The sequence below is a fragment of the Lissotriton vulgaris genome, chromosome 6 (genome assembly GCF_964263255.1).
Source record: "Lissotriton vulgaris chromosome 6, aLisVul1.2, whole genome shotgun sequence".
NCBI classification, from domain to species: domain Eukaryota; kingdom Metazoa; phylum Chordata; class Amphibia; order Caudata; family Salamandridae; genus Lissotriton; species Lissotriton vulgaris.
Genome location: NC_141694.1, coordinates 88,458,349 through 88,480,060, shown reverse-complemented (window position 1 = coordinate 88,480,060; position 21,712 = coordinate 88,458,349). Strand labels below are relative to the sequence as shown.

General features: G+C 46.4%; 1 protein-coding gene across 1 annotated transcript in view; it reads left to right on the top strand.

Moving 5' to 3' along the window:
* The window catches only part of YIPF3 (Yip1 domain family member 3), a 150,694-nt gene that overhangs the window by 15,224 nt on the left and 113,758 nt on the right, over positions 1-21,712 (top strand). Inside the window, 4 exon segments of the mRNA XM_086925995.1 lie at positions 2,332-2,427; positions 12,018-12,227; positions 12,847-12,953; positions 14,300-14,345. Coding sequence (XP_086782121.1) covers positions 2,332-2,427; positions 12,018-12,227; positions 12,847-12,953; positions 14,300-14,345 — 459 coding nt within the window.

The window sequence follows — 21,712 nt, the reverse complement described above, 5'->3', positions numbered from 1 at the left end:
AGATTGGGGCGAGGCCAGAGTGTGCGGTGCGCCCGCTCTACTGGAAGGTGGAGTGAAGGGCTCCCTGCCAAATAAATCAGTGAGCAGGGTTTCAACAAATGTGTCCTTGCGACCAGTATTTGTGGACTCCGGGACCCCAAGATTGCCCACATTGTTTTGGCTACTTCTTACTTCTAAGTCTTTGTTTCTCATGGCAACATTCTTCAAGATTTTCTTCACACGTTCCAGGCACGGCCCAGTCCTCCAGATCGTACACCCTGCCTTCCACTGCGTCCAACCGACGCTCCTGCACATCTAATTTAGCCCCCATTGTTTCCAGGCGGTTCTCCAGGGCATCAAAGCGGTCATCCAGGCCCTTGAATCCTACCCACAATTCCAACATCAGGGCGCCTGGGAAGTAGGAGCGTTCTCCGGCCAGGTTACCTCTACGCCCCCTCTTCCATGTCTGTACCAGGCTCTGCTTGTGCCCCTCTTGGTTTAGTAAAATACAGTACCCGTTGCTTAGGTTCGTTCGCACCATGACTTGGTCCACCCCCCAGTAGCGTTAAATGCCGGCCGCAGGTGATGCAGCACTGTGCCGGGTGGAGAGGTGCAATTAGCGCGCAGCCAGGTTCCACCACCAGCCCGGGAAGTATGTGTAGACCAAATCGCAGCACATAGATTTGTCAAAGGGCCCCAGTCTCACCCAACCCAGCTTAAGCGATCATATGGTGATCACAGGGCACTCCAGGGAAAATCTCCCGAAACGGACGAGTGATGTGGCACACTCATTGGAGGCATAGGTAAGTGTCCGCCCGAGCTAGAGCGCCACTTGAGCCCAGGGAACGTTATGTGCAGCACGCCCTAGGGCAATAGTTCCATCTATGCAGTGCCATGGAGCACAAGTAGTCCAAGAGACACACGTAACCTCGCTAGGGTCCGCAATCTTCCAGACTCCCAGCCTCCGCATACCAGCCCAGCCTGCCGGGTGACTGGCTCCCAGGCTCACTCGCAGCCCGCTCGCCGCGGGGCCTCAGGGAGCTATGCGGGCTGGCTTACCTGTGGGCCTGGGAGCCAGCAGCAATATTTGGAAGCTCCTTTCCGGGCCGCTAATGATCGTCGCACCTCAGCCCTCCGAGCCACACCCTTCCAGTAGGCCGCAAAGCAGGTCTTCATTGAGTCGGCCTCCAACTCGAGACCACGTCGAATGTGCCTCCGGCCGCTCCGCGCCAAGTGCCTCTCGTTCCATCTCAGGCTCTGCGGCCTCCAGAGATGTCTGAGTGCCTCAGTTCTTGAGGGGGCACTTTGCAGTGCCCGAATCCGTCGTCCTTGGGAAGGATGGCCTGTTTGGTCGCAATACAATTCCTAACAATGGGAACATACATTCAAACGGAATGCAGGCTTTCTTTGTTAGGAGCAGAGGTGCAGGTCATCCCTGCACCCCGTGAGTGCAGGGATCAACAGGGGGGCACCATTGGTGCATCCTAGGACGCCATACAGCAACCTTGCACCCATGGGGACCCTGCTGGGGCCCCCATAGTGGGATTCCCACAGCTTTTGTGTCAGAAAGGCCGGCACAGAAAGGCTGTGGGAATCTTCCATCATAATCCCTCGGCCGTAAAGAGCCGCCTAAGAGATTGATGGAGGATCTCCGAGCCCGTGTGGGGCCATGCAGAAATCCGGTTCAGATTCCTTTCCGACCGACCCTATCAAAATGGGTCGGTCGGAAAGGAATCCGAACAGACCATTTTGATGCCATTGGTCGGAGCAGTTTCCAACCACATCGAAATTGGCCCCTTAGTCCTCATTCAATGATTTGAACCACAAAAGAATACACAAAAATACTGAAACGGGCATCTAAATACACAAATGGTGATATTTTTAATAACATTCCCAAACAAAAAATCTAAATTTGAATGGGAAAGCTGGATATTTTCTAAATTCAATTGTGGCCACCCATAGTTCATACTGTATTCTGTTTGATGCAATTGCACTGCTCCCTGAAATCATACCAGATACCAACTTAATTTTTAGCACCAAATTTCAAATTCCTTCAACTTTACATAATGTTTTAAAATGTTATATTTTACAGTTTGCTTTTTTTATATGCACATTATTAATCTGTTAATATTATTTAATTTTCGAAGCAGTCACAGAACTTCTGTGTAGGCATCGTGGACCCCCAGGGGTCCTCAGACCGCAGGTTAAGAACAACTGTTCTCCAGATGGATAGGGAGAACATATTGGGCTTTTAACTTCCAAGAGGCTGACATTCTCCCTTTCAGTGCAGTAGGCTGTACCCATTTTATTCTCTAATTACGACATGTTTTATGTTTTTAATCATTTCCAAAGGCCGAAGCGGAGGAACCTGCCCCACGGCAGAGTGGACACGTAAGGACTGAAGCGCCCACACATCCTGGCACCAAGTGGGCGCCAGGAACCTATTCTGTAAGCATATGAGCCTCGTAGTCCTGGTTGTTATCAGCATGGTTTTGGGGCTTTCTCCTCTGACATTCAGATTGGTCGTCTCTAGTTTCCGCTTTGCATTTCTTGCTCTTTTCTTTAGTGGTGTGTAGAAAGTAAAATTTGTAGGGGTGAAATTGTAGAAACCTGAAAAAGAGGACCTTCTGCAAGCGTTCTGACAGCCAAAGAGGCACCTAACTGCAAATTGAGTAGTTAAAAGACAATAACAATTGACTTAGTTGGCCACTTGCAAAACCTCTGTGTTCTTCAGGAGCTGTGAAAAGGTCCATCTATTCCAGGCAAACCCCCCACCCTGTTATGAAAAACGAATTCTCTTTCATAACAGTCTGGATCTGTCCAGGAGTAGCAGTTTTGAAATGCTAGAAATGGGGCTGCAAGCAACCTGTCGTTGTTTCCGACACATTAATAATAATGTAATTTCTAGAGGGCATAGCTACCTCATTTGAGGTGTCCCAGCTCTAGGTTACGGTGTCCAAGTGCTAGGTACGGTGTCCACACACCTTCATGAAGTTATCAAACCCCCTACATCCTGAACTAAAAAAAACTGGTTTTAATTTTTTTAGTTGAACAGGTCTTCTGACTGAGCCTAAAGAATTGCTAATAGCAGAGCAATCCACAATTTGGGTGCTATGTAGCCAAATGACTTCCCGCCCATATGTACTTTTCTAAATCTGGGAACTATAGCCAACATCTCCCTGCTGTTCTGAGGTTCCTCAGGAGTGTGTAAGGTCTGACCAGCTATTTCAAATACAGGGGACATTTGTTTTTCATGGCTTTATAACAAAAACACAAAGCTTTAAAAGCAGATCTATGTTTACTGGGAGCCAATGAAGCTGCTTGAGCACCGCCTCCATGAGCGCACGTTTTGGCAGATTCAAAATAAGCCTGGCAACCACATTCTGCACTCTGTAATCTATTGACTCTGCCCTGTGTCACTCCAAGGTATAACACATTGCATGTAGTCCAGCCTTGACACTATCGATGTCCTGAACCACTGTCTTCCTGAATGCATCAGGCAAGAGGCACATTATTTTTCTTAGCATTTTAAGGAGTCCGAAACATTTTCTAGCTACTGCGGAAATTTGGTTGTCAAAAGATATTTTTCGTTCACCCACCTGCCGAGATTCTTGACCTTGGGTTTGGCTTCTGATTAGGCCACCAAGCAGTTGACCAACCAGATGATCAACTGGTTACCTCGTGTCAGAACCCCTGTTTTTCCTGCATTAAGCTTAAGGCAATTTGAATCAGTCCATTCATTTATCTATCTCAGGAAGGCAGAGTCATAAAGAGACTGCTATCTGGGGAGCCTTTTTTGACAGCCTAACGATGAGCTGTGTGTCATATGCATATGACATGATCGAGAACGCAAAGCTCTCAATGATGTTTGCCAAAGAACACACGTATACATTAAACAAGGTAGGACTCGAAGAAGAGCCCTGCTGCACCCCTGGCTTCAGCGGGAGCACCCTTGACGGATGGCGCTGCTGTGCCACCTGAAAGGTGCGTCCTCGCATAAAAGAGGCAACCCATTGCAAAGCCTAATAATGTCTTACCCCGCATTTTTAGATTGATGTTATTTCACAGACTGAGTCTCACCTGAAAAGTGTAGCTCTCTCTGTGGCTAGATTTCATTGTGATCATATACACTCCAGTCCTGGCGAGAGCAATCATAAGTCTTGAAAACAAGGTAGCTGATAGTCTTAAAAAATTCATGTAAAGTAAAAAAATATCATATTGGCATATGTGGATATTGTCATTGGACATTAAAGTACATCAGAGGCAGTGACAGTCGCTGCTGCACTGATTGGCGTTGGTCTAAGTTGCTTGGCTTGTGGTGACAGGGCTCTGAGTACTTCCTGCTTTGGAATCTATGTTGAGGGATTGACTGGTGCCTGCTGTTGCTGTTGCTTAGACCATCTGTTTTTTGCAGGTATTGCGTGAAAATAAGACCTCTGCTCTGTGTGGAAACGTACATTTTATAGGGTGTGGGTTACTCCATTTACCTGCGATAGATATCGTAGGACCTGACAAAAAATGTATATTTTTTAAAAGGTTGCTTTTGATGCGTTGTACGATTCCTCCTCTGACATTTGCAACATTTGTAGAGTTTCAAGCATGTGCCTACCCCTACTTACTCCTGAGCACTGCTTCCAGGGTGTACAGGCTGCAGTGTGGCAGAACATGTGCATATGCATTTAACTTTTTCCCTTTCCTGAAGAAAATATTTCCCTTCCCCTATTTTACAGTGGAATATTGCACAGTGGAGTTGGTAGCCTCTGTAAACCAGGAAACCCACCTTGTCCTGCCTTTTTCACTGTAGATGGTGTGTTCTGCTGGTGGGAATGGCCTTATGGTTGTGAAAACACATAGAATTCCACCTTATGTTGTTGGGCTTGAAGCATTTTTCATGTTTTCCCACCACAGTCCGACCCCCGATCTCCTTCCCCCTTTTTTTTCACAACCGTGATTGTGTGATTGTGTGATTTGTGGCTGGCAGATAACGCTTCTGTGAGTCGGGCTCTCTCAGTGCCTCTGGGAGAAGGACCTTATAGGATAGTGGAAGGGTGAGCTGCCCATGGTGGAGGAGTACACACCAGTAAAGTAATGCAAACACTGTGTCCACGACAAATGACATATATGGATAAAACAAACAGTATCTCGATGAAATGCCCATAAATCTGTTCCTCCTTAAGAAGTTGTGATTAACTGTACAAAAGGTAGCAAGACTGTGGCGGGTCAGTAAAACAGAAAGGCAAACAACGGCCGACCAAGGTTGAGCACTTCAATTCCACTTGTTTCATATATCCCAAAAAGGTGCAGCTACTCCCAGCTTCCTCCGTTTATGAATGCCAATTTTGTAAGAAAGTTCATGAGAAAGGAAGGTTCACTCTGGTAGAAGTCAGTCAAAAGAAACAAGTACAGTCCATCAATCTTCTTTTTATTTAACATTGTTTTAAAAAAACTGGCACACAGCCAACACGTTTCGTTCCCTAGTGCCACAGGAACTTTGTCATGGCTTACACATAAAGTGAGAGTATCATATATGACAAACAATGACAGAAATAATCTCCTCGGGGTATATGTTATGAGGGTATTCGTGAATTCCAAATATAAGGGTTCCAAGGGATTCTGAAATATTTATGAGAGGTTCCAAGGTAAATCACAATGGTCCCAAGATTGGCTCCCACATATAGAAAAGACAGCTATATATAGATCCTGCTACAATTTTTTTCACTACGGCAGAAGTATAGAAGACCGCATGATAACCGTCTGGCCAGTAGTTGAAGACTAAGGTTGGCACTATGTTCAGCAAGGGGGTAGCAGTGCCTGCTAAGAAATCCAGAACACAGATGATGAAATAACTTGGCTGAACATAGATGGTAGGATCCCAGGCACGAAAGACCCAAGTAGACGTGAATTAGTTAAATCACGCTGTGAAAATAACCTCAGCTGCTGATGAACCACACACACCTTGTGTAAATGTCCCAAAATGGCCGCCAGCAGGGCTTTTCAACGTACCTCAGATCCATGCCATGTTGTCAGGAGAACCAGCCGCTGTGTACATTTTATATTTGCTGTATTCAATTTATTTTAATATCTCAAAAACCGGTCAGGCATTCAGTACTGGACCTCCATTGTTGTCCGCTTTATCCCAACCTGACCATGTAGCTGCAGTTATATGATGAAGTTGTTTCTTTTATCTTCATTTCATCTCAGTGCAGTAAGCTTGTACACTGAATCCTGTGCCAGATGAGATTGAATGTGTCTCGCCCACTATGCACTAATTTGCATATAGCCAAGTTCTGAGCTGGGATGGTGCAGTGAGCTAAAAAACGGTGATGGATCAAGCCCTGATCTTTGGACTGGGTAAGAGTGGTCTGCTTAATTCAGACACTCTGTTCATCACTCCCCCCCCCCCTTTTCTGAATCACTATGCAAAGCAGCATCGGAAATGCTGTGCCAGGAATGGAAAAAAGTGTACCTTTCTCTCCGATCCTTTGATCCCAGGCCACACAATATTATCTATGTCGAAATGCCCATCCTCACAACCAATGTTCCCTCTAATTTTTTTCCTCTGTGTGCGGCAGTTTAGGGTCTCTGTGCGCTGCAGCCATGGCTATGTGCGCCAGAAACCAGACTGCGCGTGTGTGCAGCGCCAAATATCCCTCCAAACTTTTGTTGAAAATACTGTGCTTTTCAACACCCACGGCGCCACATTAAGGGTCTTAAGGCAGATTCGCAATTTGGATACACAGAGGCTTATGCTTGTTTAAATCCGCTGAGTGACATTAACCATGGTTATGGAATGAGGCTATGTCATCTAGAAGTGCGTTCACACTTTGGTTTTCTTTCGAGGCAGCTATCATTTTGCCCGGCTGTTGCTCCGCTGCTTTTATATGTCGGTGTGGTTACGTCTTTCTGGGTCCCTTGATTTCTGGCCGTGCACCGGCGCTGAAATGTTGCTCATGCACATTCGGTATAGCTGCGGTTTCTCTCCGTTGTCGCCTCCTTTGAAACAACAACTGTCGCCAAAGCAGGGATGAGAAATCCCAGCCTGTGGTGGGCTAGGGCGGTGGGTGGTGCATGAAGTGAAGGCCAAGAGAGGAGTTACAGTGTCATTGGTCCGATCACAAGGAGCTGGTGTTGGTGGATATCTATGGCCTGCCAGCTGCTGTGAGGCATACTGTGGGAGGGGTGGCACCATGCCACCAGAGCTCAGCTACTACCGACAACGGCGCAGTTCCTCTTCATCCCACCTTCACCCTCCACCCTTGGTTCTCTTTTTGGCACTTATTCCCTAATCGGCCTGCCTCCGCCCTGGCTTCTGTCTCATTGTCACCTGTCCCACAATTCTCTGTGATGCCCAACCTCTTCTGGTGTGCTAATAATAATAGCAGGAACAATAATGTGTTTTTGTATAGCCCTTTATATACCACGCCTCATTTATAAGGAATGGAAATAGCAAGCAATATTATGCAATCCTAGAAACTCCAAATGCACGTGGATGTGGGCAGTGAGCATTTTATTACCTTCGGGGTGATGCATGGCTACATTGTTCCAGGCCCTCCGTGCCCCATCATCAGAGCTATTCCAAGATATCAGCATACTCTTTCTTTCACATAAAGAAAACTCTGACATTCTAAAAGTATTATTTCTTGTACGTGTGCAAATTTCTGAATATTAAAACGGATATTATATACAGTATTTTATATCAGAGAGACCCCCTGGGGCCAAATTCTGAAACATTTTCTGGCCCACAGGAGTACAGGGGCCGCATTGACTCCAGCAAGACTCCAGCAGGATGGGAAAAACATTATAAAACAAGAATTTGCAGTGCAATAGGTCACACATTTACGACGAGTTTGAGCTACTGGTATTGTAAATGACAATGCCTTTTATTTATGTGTTGACTTTTTCTTCAGGCATTTGCCAGTTGTCTGGTGCTCATTGGATGCTGGGCGGGAGGTGTGTATTCAAGCTGGTATGCTAATAAGAAAGATAACACGGGCATCTGGGTACTGGAAGGTGTCCCACTATTTGCACAGTGTGTGATATGGCTTCTGTCTCAGTGATCGCGGCGTGGCTATGGCTACCTGTGAGTGGGGGAACTCACTGTCCATCCTTAAAAACACTGGAGGCGGGCTGGGGCCACCGGGCAGTAAACTCCTATTCCAGTGGCCCACAGTGGTTCGTGCCCTGATCTTGCCAGTGCCTGCAGCCTCCTGGGTGGCCTTGGCAGAGTCTGTATCGCTGCCGCCAATGGCAATGGAGAGGCATAACCACCACAATCGGACTCCCATCTGCAGCTGAAACATGTTAAATTTACCAGCCTGTGTCTCGCACCGCGCGATCAGGTGCTAGCTGGTAGTAATGCTCAGAAGGTGTAATAGGTGGCCGGACCAGCGCAGTGTGAGGTATCTAACTGCATGTTTCATGTTGTAGGGCCTCTCTGACATCGGTTCCCTCTTGGGCCAGGTCACTCACGTGACATCAGAGAGAGGCCCAGACCCTATGTTTTGCTGATTTTTATGGGAAGGAGGGGCCCACGACAAAGGCTGGCAATCTGTGTTTGGCAAAGGCTGGTAGCAAAAGCCTCCAAACAACAGTACAGCCAAAAAAAACAGCTCCTAGGCTAATGTACAGAGTCTTGATTTAATATATTGGAAATGAGGTTTCTGATATTGGTATGACTCCAAGTGTATGACTTAGACATGAGTAGCACGCAGTCTATGTAAGTAGGCACTTGGGTACCCCACATTGGGGGAGTGAGGGGGACTACGTGCTATATACTACAGTGCAATGCGAAATCCCATATGCAAATGGCATAATTATTTTTAGAATTTAACATCTTCTGATTGCATGCTCTCAAAAGACCTCCTCTGTATTCCTAAAACTATGCATTCCTATAGCTTTTACCGAGGGGCAGCGGTAGTACGTCACGTCCTGCTGGCTGACACTGCCAGAGCGGGTAGTTTGGTTGCGAGGAACTTAGGCCGCCCAGAATCATGCTGCAGCTCGGTCTACAATGCTACTGTTTCCATATGACCAGCCTGTCCACCGGTGCTCTGCTTTATTTATGGTCAGCGGCATTCAATTATAATTTCCGAGCCGGCCAAGGACAGCCAACAACCTGGACCAAAGTCTAAGACCAAGGCAGATTTTCGCAGGGTGTGCGGCTTGCGGCCTGAGTACACAGCTGCATTGTTGCAGTGTGACTCGCTGACGGGCCAATCTGACTAAAGATCCGTAAGTAGACAGTGTTTTACTAGTTGCCAGCCCTGAGTTTTTGTCATTGTTAACACAAATGTACTGAGAGGGCAGGGTCTGGAATCTGAGGTCCTTGTGCTGGTGCTGGGTCCCTTACCATCATCTTTGCCTGCAGTGTCGACCCGGATCCAACAGCAACTCCAGAGCTGAGCCGGAGGTCACTGCCAGAAGCGCCTGTAGCTCAGTTTCAGGCTGCCTGCAGCAGCTGATGTGATCTGGTGCCTGCTGCTGGGCAGGTAGGGGCACCGCTCACCGATTGGGGTCGGCCACCCAGCTCGGGTAATGTTTATTGGGATTGAAACTCCTACATAATGAAATACAGCCTGTTATCTGTGCGTGCCACAGCCTCACTCTCCTTTGTAATTTCTAATATTTTAATGTTTCCTGTGTCTTCATTGCTTGATTTTCCTCACGAGAAATTGTCAGTCATAGTCCTTGAAATGTTACTCATAATTGCACTGAAATTATGAAACTGTCACATGGGAATCTTAAACCTTGGCAGGTATGCCCCTCCCGCTCCGGCCTCTCTTCCCCTGCTCGGATCCGCCGCCCTCTTCCTCTCCAAACCTCTGTCTGACAGGCGCCTCTTCCCTTTCTCTTCAGCGTCTGTATTCATTTTAATTGCAGCGCACACGGAATGCAATTAATATGAATACTACCTCAATGGCCCTCAATCAGCCCCGCATCTGTGCACTGTTAAGAAAAGAAAAACTGAGTGTCAAATGCCGCGTGTGCTAAAGCACACGTCGTGTTTGAAACTCAGTTTTTCTTTTCTTAACAGTGCACAGATGCGGGGCTGATTGAGGGCCATTGAGGTAGTATTCATATTAATTGCATTCCGTGTGCGCTGCAATTAAAATGAATACTAACTCAATGGCCCTCAATCAGCCCCGCAGCGGCGCACTGACAGGAAAGGAATCGTGCAAGTGCTAGGGCCATTTGCACGTGAAAGCGAACAGCAAATTGCGGGTTTTCGCGCCGCTCGCACGTTAATAGCGGCGGCGCGAACAGTCTCAGAATGTGCGCGCTAAATAATAAGCACTGCGCGCTTGGGGTGCCTTCAATGCGCGCGAGCGCAGGCGCGCAGGTTAGTGGGAACAGTGCTCACAACTACTGCCTGCTGTCTTTTCCTGTGGACAGCTCCACTCTGTTCCGGGAAGTCATGATGACCGCTGTCAGAATATTATGTTCGTGTTTATTCAGCTTAGCTTTGCAGACTGATTAAAAAAAATGAACATGGTCACAACGTCGGACCTCTGAGAGGAAGAGTTAAATCTCTCTCTACTGTCAGAGCAGTCGAATAATCCAGACTCTACGCTTCAAAATGCAGTTCTCAGTTGGCAGGAATCCCCTAACACTGGCTAGTGCTCGTTATGCTAAAAATGACTTTACAACTGGCTCTTCTGTTAGGTGAGCTGATGCACTTAAAAAACACTTGTGCTCCCACCAAGCCATTGAGGGAAGGACTATTGGTGACCTTTGCAGCACCCTGTCGGCAGGCCTGTAAGTCCCTACCCATTGTGGAACAAGTCTTTATTGGTTCATGTCACTCCATGACACACAGATGACCTGGGCTTCCTGTATACGATCTAGGAGGTTAGCCAGGAATGCTGGTAGATATGTCCGCTCTCGAAGAATCAGACTCCCTGTGACTTCAGTAGGAACACATTGTGTTTTACTGGTAGGATTGAGACCAAGTAGTTTGCCTCCCTGTACCACCATTTACAAAGAGCTGGGGTGTGCGACACTCTGTACCAGACACCTCTCTACACTGCACTTGTCGTATAGGAGAAAAGCATCCTGCAGCACCCACTTATTCATAATGAGTTTATGGAACACATATTTATATAGACTTTGGTCCTTCTCAGTATAGTCTCCGCGTTCATCTTTTACGTTGGACTAAGGGCCAGAATATGCACGTCATTGATTTCACAAGGCACACATCTGGAACTTATAAAAATAACACCTGTGTGTAAACACAACAACAAATGGCCCTTCTTATTGTAGTCATTCGTTAGAATGAGCAAATCATTGATTTGTTCTGTATTTCGTACGTTTTACTTGGCATGTGTCTTTAAAATCCATGCGGCGGAGCAAGTGGATGGTTCAAGGGCTCCTCTCAGTATTAGCCACCTGTCCACCCAGCCTCCACGGCTTCTTCAAAGCCTAAGCTGTGTGTGCAAATTCTCACTGTGGAATGATGGAAGAGCTAAAAGGACAATTACCTTTTGTTGTTGTTGTTGATTTCTTTAGGTCTAAGGAACTTTTCAGTTTTCACAAAATACAGTTACTGCAGATAATTTTGCCATTAATGGCAATTGCTAAATCACCGTAGACCTCGACATTTCAGTAGTATACTTCCAGGTTGCTCACAGAGGCTCAAGATTGCTTTGCATTTACCTCAGCAATAAATCTAAAATACGAATAATACTATTTGAAAGGCATGACTAAAGCTAAAGAGTGTTTGTAGAGCTACAGTAGTTACAGCACCATGTACCGCGGGAGTAAAAGGCAGGGAATATGAACATATTCTTCATAAAATTCTAGGTCTGAATCTGCTGGGCTCTAGTGTTTTGTGTGTAAGAGCTTATGAGTCCCTGATGTGGTGATTAAGTGCTTGGAAGGAACAGGCTGTATAGCAATTGATACAGGCCTGTCGTCAGATGCTTATCTTAGCGCTTTGAAGCAAGCATTGCATGTCTTTGCTGTCATAGCAAATATCAAATCAGATGAATGTAATGGCATTGTGAGTACAAGTAATACCATTGTAATGCTACATGCTGCAGGGAGCAGGTTCAGCGGTGATCGACATGGAGAACATGGACGACACTTCTGGCTCCAGCTTCGAAGACATGGGCGAAATCCACCAGCGTTTGAAGGAAGAGGTAGATGATGAGGAGGTGGATACTGAAGCTGCAGGAGGCGAGCAGGAGGACGGAGAGTTCCTTGGGATGAAAGGCATCAAAGGACAGCTGGGCTGACAAGTGGCTGATGAGGTGAGTTTGACCAGAGCGAAGACTTCCTAGGACATAATTGGCGCTCTGTGGGCTTAGCAGGGTCCAGTAGGCAAAGCTGTGGCAAACCAGCCACTGTGGCCTTCATTCTTTGGGGACAAGTTCTGTTTTATTTTACGGAAGTTGTGTATTACACGGATTTGAGCTTTTAAAAAAAAATGTAATGCAACTTTGGGTGGTAAAATACTTAACACATTTTAAAAAGTAGTGCAAACCAAGTGCTTTTCCTCCAAGGATGGCTGCAAATAATGAATGATGCCATCTAATGCCATCTAATGACAACTTATTGTTGGTGTCATAAGTTGTTTTAGTCATTGTCTGTTTAATGGAGGGCTGGGTTAGGCCATAGTTGGTTGGTTCCCATCAGGACTCTTCCCCCCCCATTTTAAGACACATCATGATCATAAGTGCTTAAACATTATGCTAGTCCAAATAAACCTAACTGGGTGCATCTTGGGAAAAGTGTCGCTTGAATATCAGCCTGTCGATCTTGAAAGTTGTGCTTCATTATGCTAAGTGCTCTCAGACGTGCACCATATGCAAAAGGAATAAAGAGAAGTCCATACCGATTCTCTCTCACATTATTTCAATTGTGTTTTAGATGTGGCAGGCTGGGAAGAGGCAAGCTTCCAAGGCCTTCAATCTCTATGCTAACATTGATATCCTCCGACCCTACTTCGACGTGGAGCCAATGCAGGTTCGCAACAGGTAAGAGGGCTCAAATAGACCAGGGTTAGTGGCGGTAAGAGCAGTATAATGCTTGGGTAAAGGATTTGATAACGGCAGAGCCCTCAACATGGGCTTTGGTGATTGCCCACATACTTTATTTGTTGTCTAAGTAAGTTCCTTCCTTTTGAAATGGGTATGAGCTAATTCCGCTTCATGTTTTTGTTGTCCAATAGCCTGAGGCTCAACAAGATAAAGTTGCTCTAGTTATTGGCTCCTCTCACCCATCCATGTTTATGATTCTTTATTAAACCTGAGAAGCTGAGACAAGCAGTTTGGAAGACTTGTGTTTTCTGACAACAACGATTACTCTTGTAGACATAGGGCAGACAAAAATACTTGGGAGTGGTAGTAGAGACTAGAGTTGTCCATAGTAGCAAGTGGATTGGTGAAATGGAGGGAGGGTGAATGAGTCTGCGCAGACACTACTGTCGATCCCTGGTTAGATCTCCACTTATGGTGATTTCTGCTGAGAAGCAACACTCCTTGTTGCTACACCTTTGTTCTGGCCTAGATTTCCTAAGGGATTCAGAAGCTGTTTCAGACAATATGATAATACTACAGTAAGCTTCTAATGCAATGGAAATTAAAAATAAAATGAAGTACTGCTTGTACACAGTTATTTTTCAATTCCCATTAATGCTGTGAAAATGTATGGATCACTCTTTCTGAAAAACTGAAGCCTTCTTCTAACCCCCCCCCCCCCCCCTTGTACTTGCTGTGCTCAGTGCACTCTCCATCACTCGGCTGGGAAACAAATACCAGTTTGGATGGTAGAGGGTGTAAAGAAGTGCCTTTTTATTGGCTGTGGTTTCAGACACTAGTTGCTCACATAGGCCTCATAAATGCACACCACAGTTCTCAGCTTTGATGGGTACCTCAAAGATGACAAATTTGTTGAAGCTAGTTATCCGGACATAGACTGCAGAGATGTAACATGTGCGTTCATGGATTGTTCGTAAGCCTGTTTGCTACAAATGTGACTAGTTTTCATGCAGTCATTTAAGGTCAGTGGTGATTGTAGAAGTGTAACAACATGAACACACTTAATACCTATTGATACAAAATAAGAAAACCTGTTTTAATGCTGCTTGGATGGTGATTTTAGCACTTAACGAGACCTTGATAGAGTAGAATATATTCCACTTATTATTGGTTCTTCAAAAGCTCTGTGATGGTGTTGTGAAGCCACTCCATCTGACAATGCAGGGTTTTGAGGAGGGAGGGGGGCAGTGTGGTGTTGTGTGTGTGTGTGTGTGTGTATGTGATTTGTTTCCTTCATACCATGCCCTCCCTATGACCCACTTACCATTTTTGTTTCCATGTAGGCTGGTGGAGTCCATGATTCCAGTTAGAGTGATCAATTTTCCTCAGGTAAGTACATTTGATTCACTTCTTTATGAATAATGTATTGTATTCGTACTTTTTTGGGCTCGGCCTACGTCCCACGAAGTGGGCGTGGCCTAAGAGTCCTTTTCTGAGGGCTTCGAAAATCGTACCTACCGAATTCCAGAAAGCTCGTGATTTTTGCTGGTTCTTTTTGCCAGCTGCATGGCAATTGGCCCTCGCATGCGTGTGTTTTTACAAGAGAGCACGCAATAGGCCATAGGCGTTAGAGTTGCTCCGCCTAGTGCATATTCCGTGCGGACACGCGCAGCAGAAGAGCATATTTCTTCAATTACCTACTGTCAGGGCCCTCGGTAATTGAAGACAGATGCTGGGTGCGCGTGCACCACTCATTTCAGCTGTGTGTGTGCGCATGCTGGCTCCCGGCCAAATCTTGTTTGCGTAGTGGAAAGCTGAGCACGGTGACTGCGCGGCCACCCCCGTTGCACTCGCCCCAGGCCCCCCTTGCCTACGTAACATTTTTTTCTTGTGTTGGAGAGTCTGTCATTTATTGCAGTATTTTACCCCTACTTGTACTTTGTAATCTTGGCAACCGCCACACATCCCCTTTTCCTCCTGTACTGTACCGATTGCTACCTCTATATTTTCGCTGTCCACTCTTATAACTTTTCCCATGCGTCGTAGCGTTCCTTTTGTAATTTGCAATGTTCCCATGTATCAGCTCTGGTCCTATTGTGAAGCGCTCTGACGCCTTCCGGTCAAGTCCGCGCAATCCCTTTTCCTCCTGTACTGTAATATAAAACGCAGCAGCTGCTTTGAAACTTATTACATTTTCATGTAACGCCTGCAAGCTCGGCTGAAAGCAATGGGCAGGATGCACCACTCAGTACGAGAAACAGCTGCAAGGTCGGCTGAAAGCTGTGGGCAGGATGTACCAGTCAGTACGAGAAAAAATTATTTGAATGGAACATTGTCATTTAGTGTCTTAGAAAACAAAGTTATGATATCGAAGAGTTAGTTGTAAGAACTTATCACCCCTGTCATTTTCAATATATGGTACAGAGGTTTGCAAGAGCACTCTGACGCCTTTCGGCTGTTTATCAGCGTTCCTTTCGTAGTTTGTTAACTTGCAATGTTCCCATGTATCAGCTCTGCTCCTATTGTGAAGCGCTCGGACGCCTTCAGGTCAAGTCCGCGCAATCCCTTTTCCTCCTGCACTGTACCGATTGCTACCTCTATATTTTTGCTATCCACTCTTATCAACTTTCCCATGCGTCCTAGCGTTCCTATTGTAATTTGTTTACTAGCAATGTTGCCATGTATCAGCTCTGCTCCTATTGTGAAGCGCTCTGACGCCTTCTGGTCAAGTCAGCTCAATCTAAAACCCATTCATGGGTCTGAAAAGTAATAATCTGAAAGCCACATACAGCTAAATTGGACAAACTGATAGTACTAGAAAACTCTTCCCTTTCCTAATTGCTAAATGAGTGTCCATTCAGAGTGCGTGTAGAGTGAGTGCAGGTGCAGAGTAAGTGCAAAGTAAGTGCAGGTACAGAGTGAGTGCAAGTGCAGAATGACTGCAGCGTGAGTGTGACTGCAGCGTGAGTGTGACTGCAGAGTGAGTGTGATTGAAGAGTGAGTGTAGAGTGAGTGCAGGTGCAGAGTGAGTGCAGGTACAGAGTGAGTGCAGAGTGAGTGCGAGTGCAGAATGACTGCAGAGTGAGTGTGACTGCAAAGTAACTGGAGCGTGACTGCAGAGTGAGTGTGACTGCAGAGTGAGTGTGACTGCAGAGTAACAGTGACTGCAGTGTGTGAGTGTGCAAGGTAAACAGTGTGTGAGTGTGCAGGGTGAACAATGTGTGACTATGCAGGGTGAACAGAGTGAGTGTGCAGGGAGAGCAGAGTATGAGTGTGTAGGGGCACTGTGTGAGTGTGCAGGAGTTGAACACTCAAACTAAGTCCACCACACACATACATAAGACCACACACAAAACACCACACCACACACACACATATCACACTCGCACACACCACACACCAGCCTCTCACCACCACACACTCATCACCACTCACCACCACACACTCACCACCGTACCCTCACCCCCACAGACTCACCACCACACACTCACCACTACTCACACAACCACACACACAACCACACACCACCATGCGTCAGTGCCGGCTTCCACCACGCACACAACACCAAATGTCAGTGCATGCATTCAAAACACACACACACACACACACACACACACACACACACACACACACACACACACACACACACACACACACACACACACACACACACACACACACACACACACACACACACACACACACACACACACACACACACACACACACACACACACACACACACACACACACACACACACACACACACACACACACACACACACACACACACACACACACACACACACACACACACACACACACACACACACACACACACACACACACACACACACACACACACACACACACACACACACACACACACACACACACACACACACACACACACACACACACACACACACACACACACACACACACACACACACACACACACACACACACACACACACACACACACACACACACACACACACACCCACACCCCCCCCCCCCCCCCCCCGTCAGTGCACACTTTCACTAGGCGCACTCGCCACCAGCTGTCAGTGCACCCTGTCACCAAGCACACACACCACCAGTCATCTGTGCACAATTTCTACAGGCACACTCGCCACCACCCATCAGTGCACACATCAATTGTTAACGCATCCACAATTAACTATTGTAGGAATTGCAATATGGTGCACTTTACTTTTAAACATATTCATCTAAAGCGCAGCATGCCACCATTGATACAATTCCAATCCAACCCACATATTTCTACTACACACCACATGCATACACTCCATAACACATGGCGAAGAGACATTGCCATTTACAATTCCATTAGCTCTGACTCCAAAAAATCCGAGACCTATTGCATTTCTAAGGCTTGTTACAGTAGTTGCTAGGCCTATTTGAAGTCTCCTGTTGCTTTAGATCCTTCAACACTTTCTCTTCCACAAGCTGTTTTAACCTAGCTTTGCGGTAATTTTATTCATTTATTAAGAAGCTTTTTAAAACTCTGGCATGCCTCCTATCTGCTGCTTCAGAGCTCACTGAGGTTTTGCAGTTGAAGAGAAATACAGTACAGCGATATTGCGTGGAGTTCTTGGTGCCGTATGTGCATTCACATGAGCACAAACATAATACACTTTTGGGTTTATAGGGCATCCTTGTCCCATGTATGAATTATTTAAAGTGGTATCGCACACAATCAGACCAATGCGCCGGGAGAATGTACAGTTCCCCTGCAGTCCTTTTCTTATTTCCATTGCTGCTGTACCTCCTTGCTTTGGTAGAGCCTCCTAGGATATTAATGCTGGAATGCTACCATAGAATGCTTATTCAAGGAATGGCAGACTCATTCAATTTTCTTATATTTTAAAAAAGTTGGAGGACTGGGTTGAATTTTCTAGAAAAACCTTGTTTTGCGATACAACTGATTGGTAGCACTATTTATAATTTAGTAAATGTAGGATTCTTTTGCTTTCTTTTAAGACTAGCTTGTAAGTCTCTCTGAAAAAGTGAGGTTTATTTTTAAAACCTAGTTTCTCCAAATAAGAATATCCTGCCATTTAAATGAGCAAACTAAAGTTTCTTTTAATGATACTCAATACTTTTAATTCAGTCAAATTGTTGCCCTTCTGCAAAGCTGAATGTTGGATTATCGTCTTAAAAGTTGTATTATACACTTGAACCTTACCTTATGTTTGCTGTTTGTTAGAAGAAAGCAATGCTTAACCACAAATGAGGTTACAGGTTATGTTTTCTTTAGAACTGTTGTGAAGTTTGATGTTCCAAATAAGACTTCAAATAGTTGCATCTTCTACTGGGTTTTGAAAGAAGTAGGTGCAGTAAGCTTTATTTCGAAGTTGCCAAAGTACAAGAACAGTTTACTGTGTACAGAATGGCTGCTAAGCAGTAAGGATGTATTAATGTGGAATAATGACACCAATTGTTTTTAGAGTTGATGATTTAGCTTTCCTGATACTGTGATAAAGTAGTATATTTTTGATGGACAGGAGTTCCAATTGTGGGTGTTATAAACGGTAAACATTCTAACCAAGTGCACTTATTTAGGGTTCCGAAATGGGAACTTTTAACTTGACTAATACAATTTTTGTAGCTACTCCACTGCAATTTAAAAGTTAAGAATGCAGGATTGTCTTAAGATCGGTTTCTTTACCTTTCAGTTTTAAGAGAGGCTGGGTACCAGTGTTGGAAGAGTTGTCCCGTAGGCGCTTTGTTGGCAGTTGTCCTTGATCTAATGTTTTATTTATTTAGGAGCAACTGTAACTTTTTGATAATAAACTGTTCACTAAAGTAGTAATGAAGCTTCATAGAACATGTTAGGGTGGTTAACATTAATCCAATAAGTATTTTTGAAAATGGGTTGATTACACCAATTTGCATGACTATCACAGGCAACGACAAACAAGTTCTACAACAAAGTGTGTGTGTGTGTGTGTGTGTGTGTCCGTGTGTGTGTGTGTGTGTGTGTCCGTGTGTGTGTGTGTGTGTGTGTGTGTGTGTGTGTCCGTGTGTGTGTGTGTGTCCGTGTGTGTGTGTGTGTGTCCGTCCGTCCGTCCGTCGTCCAGTAGTTAGTTATAGGCAGGACCATGTTTCCAAAGGAAAAGTATTTTTGTGACATGCCTATATCTTTGGCACAGTTTGACGAATCTTAACAAAATGTCCCCAAAAAAAGTGTGCCGTAATTCTAGTTGAGCATGGAATATTTCAAGGCACTCTGTCAAGCGTGGGCCGAGAAAAAGGGAGATTAAAAAAAGATGTGTATCACATGTTAATTCCCATGGAGATTTTAGACCTAGCCCTATCCGCTGCATGGAATTACACTAAGTTTGCCAGAAAGGTAGCTCTGGGTTTAGAAAGCACCCTCTTTGTGAATTGGTGTAAATCTGTTCAGTAGTTATTGAGATATTAAAGAAAATCCAAATATGCATATCTAGTGACACGGATCCTCCGAGGATCCAACAGTCTCCCTGCTGAAATCTGATTGGCTGCCAACACTTCAACCAGGGACTTTGCAAAGGCAATTTAAAAAAAATGTTTGCTGCAAAATTGTGCTGAAGTTGTAAATCCACAGCAAAAAGGCACTAAATAAAAAAGCACGGCGTAGGCCTCCCGCTCTTGTTTTAGCTATAGCCCCTGGGTGGGTCTAGTTGGGGGGGGGGGGGGTATGCACATACATAAAAGAAAGGAGGGAGCGCACAGTGCCCCGTGGACCACCACCTCCCCTGGGCTTATTTAATAATTTAAAAGGGGGGGTTGCGCGCCCCCCATCCTCTATATCCCCCTCCTCCATGGGCTCATTTGAGGACCAGGACCACCACCTCCCCGCGGCTTGCTTTTGTATAAGGAGAATGGATGTGCAGAACCTCCTCCTGGGGCTGTTTGATGCCCCAGGGACTACCACTTCCCCAGGGCTAAAATTAAACATTTAAAGGGGGGGTCTGGGCAGGTCCCCTGGCGCTGCAGGGACCACCACCTCCCCAGTGCCAAATACATAATGTAAGGACCCCTCTTGAGCCATATACGACCCGGGAACCCCCACCTCCCTAGTGTCTGCATGTGCAAAGCAAAGAAGGGGGGCTGATCGCCCCCCCCTCCTCCTGGAGCGTTATGGCCCTGCGGATCGCCACCATCCAGGGCCAGCTCCCTATATCCCGGGGTGCCCAAACCCAGGACATGGCTGTTTTGCTTGGCAGGAGCTGTAACAACTGCCACCAAGTCAGTGCAAACAAGCGGGATCTTTCAAACTGCTCCCTCCAGCTGGAAGCAGAGTTTTCATCTGTTTCCCAGGCCACTTTCTTGTGGGCTGGGAACCAGATGAAACAATTGTTTCCGCATGCAGGGTGCTGCATATTTAGCAGCTCCCTGCATGCAGGAGCAATTCCAGGGACTGCTGTTCTCAACAGTTCTCAATGAAGGCCCTTAGTGGGCTCTAGGCAGGCTCCAAGGCACCCAAAGGAGCACAAAGAGGCAAAATAAATGTCAGAAACGAGCTGAAAGAGAAAAAATATAGCTCTGATTCAAGCAGAAAGAGGCAGAATAAAAGTCAGAAATGAGCAGAACAAGGCAAAATAAAGGTTGGAAACGAGCAGAAAGAGGCAGAATAAAGGACAGAATTGAGCAGAAAGAGGTAAAATAAATGTCAGAAATAAGCAGTAAAAGGCAAAATAGAGGTCCGAAATGAGCAGCACGCAGAATAAAGATCTAAAACGTGCTACAGAGCCCCAGAGAGATCAATCAATCAATCAATGTATTTATAAAGCGCACTACTTACCCACGAGGGTCTCAAGGCGCTGAGGGGAAGGGTGTGCTGCTGCTGCCAGAAGAGCCAGGTCTTGAGGAATCTTCTGAAGGTGAGCAGGTCTTGGGTCTGCCGTAGGTGGGTAGGGAGGGTGTTCCAGGTCTTGGCCGCGAGGAAGGAGAAGGATCTGCCGCCGGAGGTAGTTCGTTGGATACGTGGGACCGTGGCGAGGGCGAGGCTGGCAGAGCGGCGCTGGCGGGTGGGGGTGTAGAAGCTTAGTCTGCCGTTGAGGTAGGCTGGTCCGGTGTTGTGGAGGGCTTTGTGTGCGTGGGTGAGTAGCTTGAAGGTGATCCTTTTTTCGACGGGGAGCAAGTGTAGGTCTCTTAGGTGAGGGGTGATGTGGCTGTGGCGAGGGACGTTGAGGATCAGTCGGGCGGAGGTGTTTTGAATGCGTTGCAGTCTTCGTAGGTGCTTGGCCGGGATGCCTGCGTAGAGTGCGTTGCCGTGGTCCAGTCTGCTGCTTACGAGGGCCTGGGTCACCGTTCTTCTTGTTTCGGTGGGGATCCACTTGTAGGTCCTGCGAAGCATGCAGAGGGTGTTGTAGCAGGAGGAGGAGACGGCGTTGACCTGCTTCGACATGGAGAGGGAGGAGTCGAGGATGAAACCCAAGTTGCGTGCGTGGTCGGTGAGTGTTGGTGCTGTTCCAAGCATTGTCGGCCACCGGGAGTCGTCCCAGGCTTAGGGGGTGGTTCCGAGGATGAGGACCTCCGTCTTGTCTGAGTTCAGCTTCAGTCGGCTGTTCCTCATCCATTCAGCGACGGCCTTCATTCCCTCGTGGAGGTTGGTTTTGGCGGTGTGCAGTTCTTTGGTGAGGGAGATGATCAGCTGGGTGTCGTCGACGTAGGAGATTATGTTGAGGTCATGCTGGCGGGCGACGTGTGCGAGGGGGGCCAGGTAGACATTGACAGCGTCTGGTTGA